Source organism: Electrona antarctica (assembly GCF_951216825.1).
Source record: "Electrona antarctica genome assembly, chromosome: 18".
Classification (NCBI taxonomy): domain Eukaryota; kingdom Metazoa; phylum Chordata; class Actinopteri; order Myctophiformes; family Myctophidae; genus Electrona; species Electrona antarctica.
This window is the reverse complement of record NC_136799.1, coordinates 21,978,406-21,991,081: the sequence shown is the minus strand read 5'-3', so window position 1 is coordinate 21,991,081 and position 12,676 is coordinate 21,978,406. Positions and strand designations below refer to the sequence as shown.

Sequence of the window (12,676 nt, the reverse complement as noted above, 5' to 3'; positions counted from 1 at the left end):
GCGATGTGTGTGTGTTTACTGTTGGTACGTTTGTGCAATGTCTGATATGCTCCGTTGCCCTGTTTATACACAGACATTTGCATCTCCTGTGGAAGTCTGAATGTTTCTGTTGAACATCCATTGTTTGCTGGAGGAATCTGCTCAAGTTGTAAGGTAAGCTCTGGTGTAGTGGCATTGCACGGATATAGAGTCATGGATGTTCGATTACGTTTCTGTAACTACTGTTCCTTAAACATACCTTTACATACAAGGTGACTGCTATGAAGTAGAACGCATTTTGAGCATAAAAAAACCTAACAAAAATCTTTCATCCACATAAATGCATTCTGTTTTCTGTATCTTTTGTCTAATATTGAGTGTACAGTACACTGGAATGGATGTTATACAGTCCTGCAAACCAAATTTTCCATTTGGGGACAATAAAAGTTTCAAGTGCACATTTCCAGCTGCCTTGAATCCGTCTCCCTGTTGCAGAACTGCTTCCTAGAATGTGCGTACCAGTATGATGACGATGGCTACCAGTCATACTGCACTATCTGCTGTGGGGGACGAGAGGTCCTCATGTGTGGAAACAACAACTGTTGCCGGTGAGAGCTGCTTTATTCTGCTGATACTCTTGTATGTATTCAGATGGTCTGCATTTCTGTAGTGCTTCTATCAAAAAGCACTTTAGAATGGATTTCACAAAATATTACGATTTTTGAGAATCTTTTGAAATACTTTGAAAATGTTGTAATTGCGGCCCCAAAATATCTCTTTCCATAAAAATGGGTATGCAACCCAAAATTGGGTCCCAGCCATGACCATAATAATAAAAGCCCTTTATTTGTGGGCAGGTGTTTCTGTGTGGAGTGTGTTGATCTCCTGGTGGGGCCAGGTGCGGCCGTTGCAGCTATTAATGAGGACCCCTGGAACTGCTACATGTGTGGTCAGAAGGGTGTGTTTGGTCTACTGGAGCGCCGTACCGACTGGCCATGCCGTCTCCAGCATTTCTTCGCTAACAATCATGACCAGGATTTTGTAAGTGCTGCACCTTATTCTTACTCACAACGTGTTGCGATGTAATGCATAGTGAGCTTGTAGGTTGGCTATTTTCGGTACACAATCCCGTCGTACGAAAGTATAAGTCAGGCTTTAATCCCAATCACTACTTCATGCAGTTGTAGTCTCCATCAACTTTGTCTAATTTCTTCTGATTTTGTTTCCCCCCTGCCCCTTTTTTGGTGTCATTTTTCAGGCACCACCAAAGCTATACCCCCCAGTCATGGTGGAGAAGAGGAAACCGATTCGTGTCCTATCACTATTTGATGGCATAGCAACAGGTTAGACCAGAAGGAATTCCCCTCTGTCCTCTAACAAAACACCCTGCAAAAAGTCCCTGTCTGTACAACAGCTTCTCCCTGTATTAGGTTACATCAAAGTGCCCCACTTCTTACTAAATACATAACACTGGCACATAAATGCAAAGGCAGCATAAATCTATTCATACTGCTCCCTTCCATACAATTTTCTCCCTGCAGAGAACAGATAATTGCTCCTGTCTATTAAAAATGTTGCATCTCTAAAATGAAAACTTTTCAGGAATTGAGGAAAATAAAGTAAGAACAGGAGAGAAAATGAAAAGCGTGTGGATGGGCTAGGTCTATAGAATGACAATCCATGTATCTGTCAATTTAATGGCTGTATTAATTTTATTTGACCTTTGTTGGGTCTGAAGAAGACCATAGGCTTGAAATGTCACTGGAATTTTTTGATGTAACAATAAATTACACTTAAGGGAGCTTATATCATGGAATTTCACTTCCACTTTTCACTTCCACTTTCACTTTGGTCGGATTATGTTTTATAATCGATTACATTGATTGTTTCGATTGACTGTTGCACCTTACATTGATCCACACAGGGTTGCTGGTGCTGAAGGACCTGGGTATCCACGTTGAACGCTACATTGCATCTGAGGTGTGTGAAGACTCCATCACTGTGGGTATCGTCCGGCATCAAGGCCGCATCATGTATGTCGGCGATGTGAGAAACGTCACACGCAAACATGTGAGTTTACACACATCTATATGAAATCCATCCATCTATCGTATGAAAAACAATTATATCAAGGAGGGATGAATGAGTGAATATCAATAAATCAGGTCCTTTCTCCTCCCTCCCAGCTGAGATTATGACGCACATTATATTTTAAAATAAGCATTGGATAAGCATTAGCATTGGATAAGCCAGACCTGACTGGCCCAAAAAAGAACTAGAAATAAACTCTGTTGAGGTGCCAACTTGCGCCTTGCACACAAGTAGGCCTTACATGGCCATACAAGTAGGCCTAACATTGAAACCTATCTTAGTTACGTCCACATCAACAACCAATAAGGGACCACCGAGGACACGCCTACATACCCAGCCGACCGCAGTACGATCGCCGATCGAACTGCACCGATCACAGTACCTTTTACCCACCCAACATTGAAACATATCTTAATTACGTCACCATCAACAGCCAATTAGAGACCACCGAGGACAGGCCTACATACCATACATACGCAGCCGACCACAGTATTGTGCGCTCTGCTTGTAACCTTAAAGAAAAGTCCCATATTTTCTTTCATACCTGGCCTATCAGTTAGCCCTCAATTACTACACATAAACCAAATATCCCTGTTAGCTCACTTTCTCCTTCTTAACCACTTTCGACCTGGCGTCCCTCTCCTGCGTATGTCGTTATAGGCCCATAAGCAACATTTTTAAAAACAAAATTCAAAATCTTAACAACATTTTCAAAAATAGTTAAAATAGCAGATCTACATGCCCAAAATGCTTTACATTGCATCACACTGTTTTTGTAGTGTGACAATTTCACTCTTTTTGTTTCTTCATCTCCTGTCTCTAAAGATACAAGAATGGGGTCCTTTTGACCTAATTATTGGCGGCAGTCCATGCAATGACCTCTCCATAGTGAACCCTGCTAGGAAAGGTCTGTATGGTAAGTCTTGACAAACCCATCACTTTTATACTGTATTCTATTGCCAAATTCCGATTCTCTTTTTTCGGCCTCCTCACCCCCTCCGTCCTTCAATTTTTTGTCGGGAGAAGTGATGTAAAAATGGAAATCTGTTTAGTTATTGGATACTGCGGCCTACCGTCTCCCCGGCTACACGCCGGGAGAGGGGATCCGAAAGCCACGAAATGTTTGATCTGCTCATATTCTAATCATGGATATTTATTTTATGTTCGTGCTCTTGCACAGTCACAGTAAGTTACTTAACCGAATGACTCTACACTGCCTATGCCAGCAATTTATGTTAATTTGTATCCACTGCTATCCAGCAATATATCTGGTAATTGGTACTTCAGTTAAAATGCCTTTTAATTGATGTCGATTCTAAATAACACTACACTGAGTGAGAAGTGTTCGCATTCTCAAGAAGCACCCAATCAAATCCTCACCGCCTTCCTTTGGGAGGGACAAGGAAACAGTGTGAGTGAGAGGCAACAAGGCTATATATAAAGAAGGAAAGGAAACATTGTACGGCATGCACCATTGATGCACCTGGGAGGCAAACATTATATTTGAAGGATTGTGACTGTTGTAAGTATTGGTTCAATAAAATAATTAAGACATATGATACATTGTTTTCTGATCTCTTGGTTTTCAAAGTGCATGCTAGATACATTTATTGAGGTATCTAAAGAGCACAGAGTATGTTTCTGACTGGGCAATATGGGCTGATAGATTTTATAATTTGACAGTCTTGCAATGACAGCCCATATTTACACCTCACTCAGTCAGAAGCGTACTCTGCTGTTTAGATACCCAATGAAATTATAATAGTGTACATCAAATAACAAAACATCAGAAAATGTGTGATGTCTTCATTTCCTTGCCGCAATAACATTTTCTACAAGAGTCACAATCCTTCAAAGATGTGTTTATTCATACATACGCTTGTCCACAGGCCTCTTAGACTTCAATGCATTCCATCAAACTCTCAGCTCCAGTAGGCCTCCCAGTGCGTTGAATCTGACAGCTGGAATTGCCGGACCAAGAAAGTGATGTTTGTTGTTTCTTTACATGGCCTTGAGGGATGTGAGGTTGGGAAAAAAAGAGAATTGAAATTTGGCTATTTATGCAGTGTGTGAAATGTGTTTCTCTGTCCTGTAGAGGGCACCGGTCGCCTGTTCTTCGAGTTCTACAGGCTGCTACATGAGGCCAGGCCGAAAGAGGGCGACGACAGGCCTTTCTTCTGGCTCTTTGAGAACGTGGTGGCGATGGGCGTCAGTGACAAGAGAGACATATCCCGCTTCCTGGAGGTCTGCCGCTTTACTGATCATTAACAGCATCACCTTGGCAGTGTTCATATGATGGGGCATTCCTTGATATAATGTGCTCATATGGTGCATGTCTGTGACTAATGTTTTGTTTTACTCCCCCTTGTGGCTCTAATTTGACATTTACAGAGTTTAAACTAAGTACAGTGCTCATTCTTAGTGCCTCTTTAGTTTTATAGTACGGTATTTCCCTCAATAATGTTTTTATCACATGGCATAGGGTCTTTAATAGGTTGATTAGACTATTATGTTGCATACATATGCATATGTATATATATACATATGTGATGTAAGCCCCCCCAAATTGTTAAAAAAAAATACTCAGAAAAGAAAATACTAAGAAATGGGGGTGTCATGCTGATGAGTCATGCCATACCAAAGCTAAACCATAGCATCTTGCTGTAGCTCTTGTCTGAGCAGTGTATATTGTTTTGTGTTTCTGTGCTCAGTGTAACCCAGTGATGATCGATGCCAAGGAGGTGTCTGCTGCCCACCGTGCACGCTACTTCTGGGGTAACCTTCCTGGCATGAACAGGTTGGTGGTAGAATGGTGAGGGATAAAGCAGGCTGTGACTTATAGAGCAGGCAATGGGAAGCAGCTAAACCCACAAGCACAACCTGAGCAAAACATAACACAACAGGCAGACAGACAGACAGACAGACAAAGATCTTTACAATTGAGAGAATTCCACGCCCACAATGCCCATAGAGCGCACAACTTTGTGCGCTGGTTCAGCTGGCCAAGTCATAGACCATGACGTATGTGGAAGTGCCTTTCACACCTGTGCTGTGTGGCCGTGATACGCCACTGCCTTTACCTCTGCGTTTTCAACCCAGCTTGGTGGCTCTTAGACTATACTGGCCAATCACAGTGGGGCTTTCCTAGAACTGAGGCGATGCTCCCTGTACTTTCTCTACCTCTCTATCCTTGCGCTACTTTTTCTCTCTCTCTCTCTCTCTCTCTCTCTCTCTCTCTCTCTCGTCCTTACAAATATCTGTAATATAGAATACAAATAATGAATGATGATACAATTGACAGTGCTGAGTGGGAATCCGGACGGACCGGCACCAGAAACAAAAAGGCACAAATGCCTGCATCTGCCCACAGGTCTGTGTAGGACGCACCAAATGTCTCTGTCTCTGTCTCAATTGGGTCGTCCACAGTTAACAGTCTTTGTATTGAGTTGTCAACACAACAGCAGTTTTTAATTACATTAGGGATAACTGTATCTACATTTGGTCGATAGATTGTATGGTAGTGGGTACAGCGAGTATGTACTCTGACAACAGGTACAAGAGGTATTGCATAACCGGGTGGAGCATGCATTCCCAAATTTCATCTTTCCCGACTTACATCGTTCTCGACTTGCTTGGTCCCTGAGTAGACCTACTGTAGTACCTTTAACCACTTGAACCCCAGCATCCCTATTAGCCAAAAATAGCAGCTTGTTGCAACGCATTGTGAGCTTGTAGTTATTTGGTGTAGACAGAAAAATGCGGTCGAGGTAGTTCTAACTCAAGTCCATTTTACTAAGACTACAGGAAGGATTTAAGTTTGATCATTATTTGTCTTTCATCCCTCTAGGCCTCTGTCTGCAATGTATTCTGACAGGCTGGGACTTCAGGATTGTTTAGAGCATGGCAGAACCGCAAAGGTATTTATTTAGCATACCAATGAACTATGTCAGTGGTTCTCAACTGTTTTTATGTAGGACCCCAAATTAATATGTATGTATTATTTTTGTTTTTGACTGTGCAAGGGACCCCCATATAAGATTTGTGTTGTTAAAGGGCAAGAACACTTTTGGTAGAGGTTTGGGTCTTTTAGCCTGTAAACAAACACAAGCAAAGCTGGTTCAGACAATAAAGAATACATCACAAAACCCATTACTGTTTGTTTTTTAAATAAAAAAATGTAAATTCGCTGTTGATTTTAACATTTGAAGATCCGGATCCGCGGATCCAGTCCGGGTTTTCGTCTATAAATATAAAAATATTCACACTTTTTAGCAGATCTACAAGCTCACATGAGTGACTGTGAGTGTACTAATGTTTCTCTATTTTATCTCTCTGCAGTTTGAAAAGGTGAGGACTATTACCACCAGGTCTAATTCTATAAAACAAGGCAAAGACCAGCACTTCCCAGTCTACATGAATGAAAAGGAGGACATATTGTGGTGTACTGAAATGGAAAGGTAAGAAGTACTGTGTGTGTATTATTTCTTAGTGATTACTCTATTTATTACTTTTTGATTAATAGAATAATCAAGACCACTTAAGCCCTATTTTATACTGCATCAAATATAGTACAAATAAAATTGAAAATTGCTCATCTACAAGTTCGCAACACGCTGTGAGCTTGTAGATTTGCTAATAGTGATCGATTATTAATCTATTATGTTATTCAATTATTGATTATCAATGAATGTTTGATATAAAGGGCCACATAGGGCAGCGGGTAGAGTATTTAGATAGCACTTCAAAAGGTTAGAAGTTAATTTCCCCCATTCGGACCACCACCCATGCTAAAAATGAATGCAGTCATGGTAGTGTAAAGGTGCTGTGGATAAAATTGCATGTGACTCAAAGCCTTAAGAATGTCCTCCGCTCTCTCTCCCGCTGTCTTTCTCTCCTGTTTGTCTGTGTCTCTGTCCATCTTCCTGTCTGTTTGTCTGTCTGTGTTTGCTTTCTCCCCTTGGTCTGCTGGGTTGCCATGCCAGGATCTTTGGCTTCCCTATCCATTATACAGATGTGTCCAACATGAGCCGCCTGGCGAGGCAGAGGCTTCTGGGGAGGTCATGGAGCGTCCCAGTGATCCGCCACCTGTTTGCTCCACTCAAAGATTACTTTGCTTGTGAGACAACGAAGACGAGTGCGGAGCACTGAGCAATGAGACGACTCACACGGAACCATTCATGACACCCACCTTTGGTTGTGTGAGCCTTGCTATTCAGATTATACTGTCATATATATAACTTGGAGGAATGAAACATGGACATAGAAATTTGAAATTATTTCTTGTATTTTCCAATGTAATTCTTATTCTATTTAATTTTTTGATATTTCATTTTACCTTTTAGCAGTGTTATCCAGTTTTTATTTTTTATTTTATTGATTTATTTGTGCAAGCTATACTTGAGGACTTGTTTTCTTCTCAAGACACTGAGAAAGAAAAGTACTATCTATCGGATTTAAAACGAGACGAAGATGTAATGGAAGACACCTGAAATACAGCTAGGGATGTTAAATTTAACATAATTTTATCAGACAAAGCATTTAACAGTTAAATGCTTTGGCTGATAAAATTACATCAGCTGAACATCAGGTGCTGGACTACAACATCAGAGGTGGACTACAACTCCTACGTAAAGTGAAGCCACGCTTCCATCTACTGAGCCTCATAGGCACCTTTTCCACCAAAATAATTTTGGTTCTAGAACTTGTTCCGTTCTAGATTGTTGGAACCTTGGTGCTTTCACGGAACCGGAGGCCATTTTTTGGTTCAGTTACGAACCAACTTTTAGGGTTCTGAACCAATTCATCTTCAGTGGAAACACTCTGAACTGGTTCAATATTAGGCGGGAAAAAGAACCGAACTGGTTCAACCCCGGTGGAAAAGGGGCCTTAGAGATGTGGTGAAAAAGTTGATTCAGTGTCTAGACAGCTGTGTCTCGGAGAATCACCAGATCACATATACCTCTTTGTTTACAGTTTATATATACACAACTGAAGGTTATAAAGGTACTACTGTAATATGGTTACAACACCATGGTGCTCAAATATGATAAGAAACATCACAACCCATGTGGCATGACAACCTAGACAACATGCAGCTCTTTTAAACGGTCGCTTGGAAAAACGTTTTCCGTTTTGACGTTTTCACACTTTTGAAAAGAAATAAACAAAAAAAAACACATCATGCTGTTCTGTTTACTTCAAAGAAAATAGGATTGAAAGTAGACTGAGAGACGCTCTGCATAACCTCTTATCTGAGTTTTACAGCTTTTATAAATGATTCTACTGGTGCTTATTTAATCACTCAGCCTCGCTATGCTCAGGCTCCAACTACCTGTGTCTGCACAAAAAGAAAATTAAGCTAGCCACATGGGAGATGATGTTTTCTGTCATTCAAGGAAGAAAAAAAAACCTTGAGATCAAAGTCTGTGGTGAACTACTTTTTTCTAGTTTCATCCTGACCAGTGACATTACTGTACAACTGTTAGTAAGTGTGGTTAATGGAGAGAGGGTGACCAGGTGTTTCCAAAAAAATCCAGGTGAACCTCCCCTACTTCCACCTCTGCAAACTGAGGAGAAAAAAAAGAAGAAAAAAAACCTAAACAAACAAAACTGTCAGGTGCAAATCTTCAATAATATGGTGCGGCTTCACAATGTTCTACCCTTTTATAGCAATTTTGTGCTGTTTTACCAACAATATAAAGCACTTTTATATGTACACTTCCTTTTATTTCCTTGATATCTTAAGGGAAATCTTGGTTCTTGTGAATTGTTTTGTTTTATGATGTGAACTGATACTACCCTTGTGTAATACTTTCTGTATACAGTAGGGCTGTGCCAATAGAAGTGAAAGATTGGATATTGATATGTGAAACATGTATTTGACGCATTGTACAGTCAATGGAATGAAATTTGCTGTCCCTCTCTTGCATCATTCATATTGTCCTCTGTGGTTAAGCAGTGACACACTGTTGCCACCCCATTGAAAGAATGTCTCTATTTCTATTAAGATTGTAAAATTTAAGGCAGAGTTTTAAGGAACTATGTCATTTGTATTATATTTTGTCCCCTTGTGAAACAGAGTTTGTCCACATAAAATTAGTAGTACAGAAATAGAAAATGTTTATATTTATCCAAATTTGGATTGCTTTCAAAACATCGAAATTCTCTTGATTGTAACCTTTAGGCTAAATAAGGAGGATTTAGGCTGTAGTTTGTCAGAACTCAAAACTGGCAAGATGTTATTTTCTCAAGCTTGGCGATCAAAACAAAACATGTTATACTTATTTATGTGATATTTAAGTATTCAAAATGACAAATGTTTTGGGAAATTTAATTTCATAGTGTAATTAAGTTCTTAAGTGACCTTATTGACGTTTTTTTGTCCACTGCCCCTGGGTTGATATGAAACCTTGTGCTTTGGCATATCGTCGCTGTCGGACAGAAACCTATATGTGCAAAACTGTTACTTTCCATTAAATGGAAAAGAATAACCTGTGTTTCAATGGATCCAATGTAGTCATGATTTAGTCACAAGCTCTTTGGAATTGATTGCCTGGTGTCCCTATAGGCATTCAGGCACTCATTGTAATCAGCTTTTTCTACCTAAAAAGAAAATGCTGATCTACAGTACAAAACACATGATTATGTGATGCATATGAGCTTGTTATATTTGTGCTACTTTTGTGTGACACTGTCATAAGACACAATATGAAATAGGGCATTAATTTATGAAAAAAACAGATGAAATATGGAGATACAAGGTTTCTGCCCAACAGCGACAATATTATTTTGACCAGATGTCATTTTCCCCTCTTCCACAGAACATGCAACGGTTGTATTGCAACCCTAATTTCTTTGTAAGTTATGTACATAGTTTTGCTGTTGCTGTTTCCAATTTGTTTTTGTTTTTTAATTGTTATTACGTATGAGATGTACAAATATAATTCTTTTGCTAATATATATATATATATACACCATGAAATTAGAAAATCTTAGATTCAAAATGGAAAATCAAATGAACGAAAAATTTGATTCAAAACATACTTTGAGCATTGATAGGTGAGACTCCACAAGTCTAATTCTTTTTAGTACTGTTAAATTGATTTTCTCTACTTTTATTTTTTATTTTGTGTGATAAGTGAATCGTGGTTAAAATGTCAGCTGACCTAAATGGAGGCCTGCAGAACAGCTTTAAGGTGGATGGTTTAAACTTCACTGCACAGCCCTACATGGTGTTGTTTCATGCTTTTATTTCTGTTGTTCGTTTTAAAAGAGCGGTTGTAGGTGTTTCCAATGGTGCTAAACATTTTATCTAATCAAGAGGAAAATATATTTGATTTGAAGAGAAATAAAACTTGTATGGACAATGACTGTTTTTAAGTTCCTTGTAGTAAATGGGGATGAAGCACTATAATTTCAAAATATATCAACAAAGGTATTTTAACTTTGTACTTGAAAAGAAAAGTAACAATAACAGTTAATGAAAGTTTACTATATTGTTTTAGCCTAGAGATTGCTGTAGTCAGTGCTATCTGTGGGGAAAATATTCATAAGGGAAAAAAAAGATCCAAAATACTTTCACTGTAGCATAATGTATTCTTAATACACATCACATCGTAATCCTACATTCCATGCCATAATATCCTCCATGTCTGTTTTTTTAAAACAATTATTTTTTATTGATGCATACCTTTTCTTTATTTGTTCTTATTTTTATTTAGTTTTAGTTTTTACTGACAACAATATTACATTTCACTGTTCACGGAAGGTCAGTCCTATATTAAGTGATGCTGTTCAAAGACACGCTCTGTGACTTACTTTCTGTCATAACTGTTTATGACCTGTGATTCTTTCCAAGACCAGATCATACAGCAAATGTAGCAGTTCTTTCATTCTCCACTTTTACCCCATACTTATGTTTAGGGTCCAGGGAGAAGATAAAAGGCTCCTTATGTACTTGTGCTGGAGAACACTTGAATAAATGTGTTGTTTTTGTGCAAAAATACCATAGCTCTTTGTTATTATTCATTTTGATGTTAAAGGTAGCGTAAGTGATATTTTGTTGTTAAAAGGTTAAAGCTCTATATTCCCCCATCTTCGATTTAAAGGAATTGAAAGTTATAGCAGACCTGCAGTTTTTTCAAGATTCAAGATTTCATTACACCCCATATACAGGTACTGTACATGAAGAGTACATTTGTTTTTGGCTTCTTGATACCGTTATGTAACAACAAGCCAAACTAGAAAATTTGCAATTTTGGAAAATTGCAAGTGTGGTTGCAATTAGCAACCACATTCTTCATGATGACGTATGATGATGATGTCTCATGTGATGATGATGTATTACTCATGACGTCACAGAGGGCCTGTTAGTCCGGCAAACTTTTGGGGTTGCTCTAGAAAGAATAATAATAATAAAAGAAGGAAGTCGGGCAATTACTATAGTCCGGTTGCCCTACAGGCAATCACACTAATTAGCAAAAAAAGAAGCTCACATCCACTGATCCTCTGCATTGTCTCTGCAGCGCTTTGCAGTTGAGGGAAGTGCAGTACCGAGGCCAGTTATGTTCTTGTGGTGCCTCTGTAGAAGGTCTTTATAGGATCCTGTGCCTCATGCCTAACCTCTTCAGCCGCCTGAGGTGAAAACGTGTTGCCTTTGCCCTTTTTGACAGTACCAGTGTGTACTGTGTCTGTGTGAAAGCGGAGGGAATTGAGCAGCAAATTCTACAGTTGACACATTGATGTCGATGGGGTCCAACCTTCCTCCACTCTTCTTGTAATCCGCCATCAGCTCCTTGGTATTGTCAGTGTTGAAAGAGATGGTTTTCTTCTGGCACCATTGGCCTGTATCCTATTAGGCTGTCTCTGCCATGCAGGGATAAGGCTTGGCTATCATGTATAATTGTCATGTCATCTGCAAATGTAATGACCACAACTTGGAGTTTGTTCCAGATAGTGGTGCATGAATTGAAAACTAAATGCTGATTCTCCACCTTGGTTATGATTCTGGATACAGATTACAGTCCTGTCTCAGGCGATACGACCTAAGAGGTCAGGATGTTTCATAACGTAGCAGAAGGTTAGAAATGTTCTTTAGTCCTAAACCTTGTGGCTGTCAAAGTGGACGGTGGACATGCCCTCGAGCAAGGGACATACTGTAGGCCTACTCTACGGCAGGGATCGGAAACCTTTTTGTGCCATGTTTTTATTTTCTTGGTAGTCCATGTGCCATACAACAGATTTTGATTGTTTTCTCCATCTTTTGAAATAATTTCTTTCACATCAAGACATTGTAATGATCATTAGACTCAATAACCCATGCATGAATCTTATACCCCCAGTCAGATTTCAGAGTCTCCCCGGACTCACCCCCCCCCCCCCCCCCCCCCCCCCCCACACACACACACACACACACACACACACACACTGTAGAGAGAGATGGAAAAAAGGGTGGTTCCCTGCAGCTTCTATTATCAAAGCACTGGATCAAAGATGTTAAGATGATCCTACAGAGTCGGGCATACACCAGGCATTCATTAAGAAAGAGCACGCTAACTTATACATTTATATAATTAATTACATTTAGCCTAATCTAGAATCGTAATTG

The 12,676-nt window shown here is 39.5% G+C and overlaps 1 protein-coding gene across 6 annotated transcripts in view; it reads left to right on the top strand.

The window, feature by feature from the left end:
• Positions 1-10,439, top strand: part of dnmt3ab (DNA (cytosine-5-)-methyltransferase 3 alpha b) — a 51,291-nt gene extending 40,852 nt beyond the window's left edge. For 2 of the 6 annotated variants that reach the window (XM_079527144.1, XM_079527147.1), the window contains 11 exons: positions 74-153; positions 475-587; positions 837-1,020; positions 1,238-1,322; positions 1,904-2,049; positions 2,896-2,986; positions 4,166-4,314; positions 4,782-4,867; positions 5,918-5,987; positions 6,409-6,527; positions 7,053-10,439. In XM_079527144.1, the coding sequence (XP_079383270.1) occupies positions 74-153; positions 475-587; positions 837-1,020; positions 1,238-1,322; positions 1,904-2,049; positions 2,896-2,986; positions 4,166-4,314; positions 4,782-4,867; positions 5,918-5,987; positions 6,409-6,527; positions 7,053-7,218 (1,289 nt within the window). In that variant the 3' untranslated portion in view covers positions 7,219-10,439. Of the gene's footprint in view, positions 1-73; positions 154-474; positions 588-836; positions 1,021-1,237; positions 1,323-1,903; positions 2,050-2,895; positions 2,987-4,165; positions 4,315-4,781; positions 4,883-5,917; positions 5,988-6,408; positions 6,528-7,052 lie in introns of all 6 variants that reach the window. The other 4 variants (XM_079527142.1, XM_079527146.1, XM_079527145.1 and 1 more) reach the window with 3 other exon arrangements.
• The last annotated feature ends 2,237 nt before the right edge of the window (positions 10,440-12,676 follow it).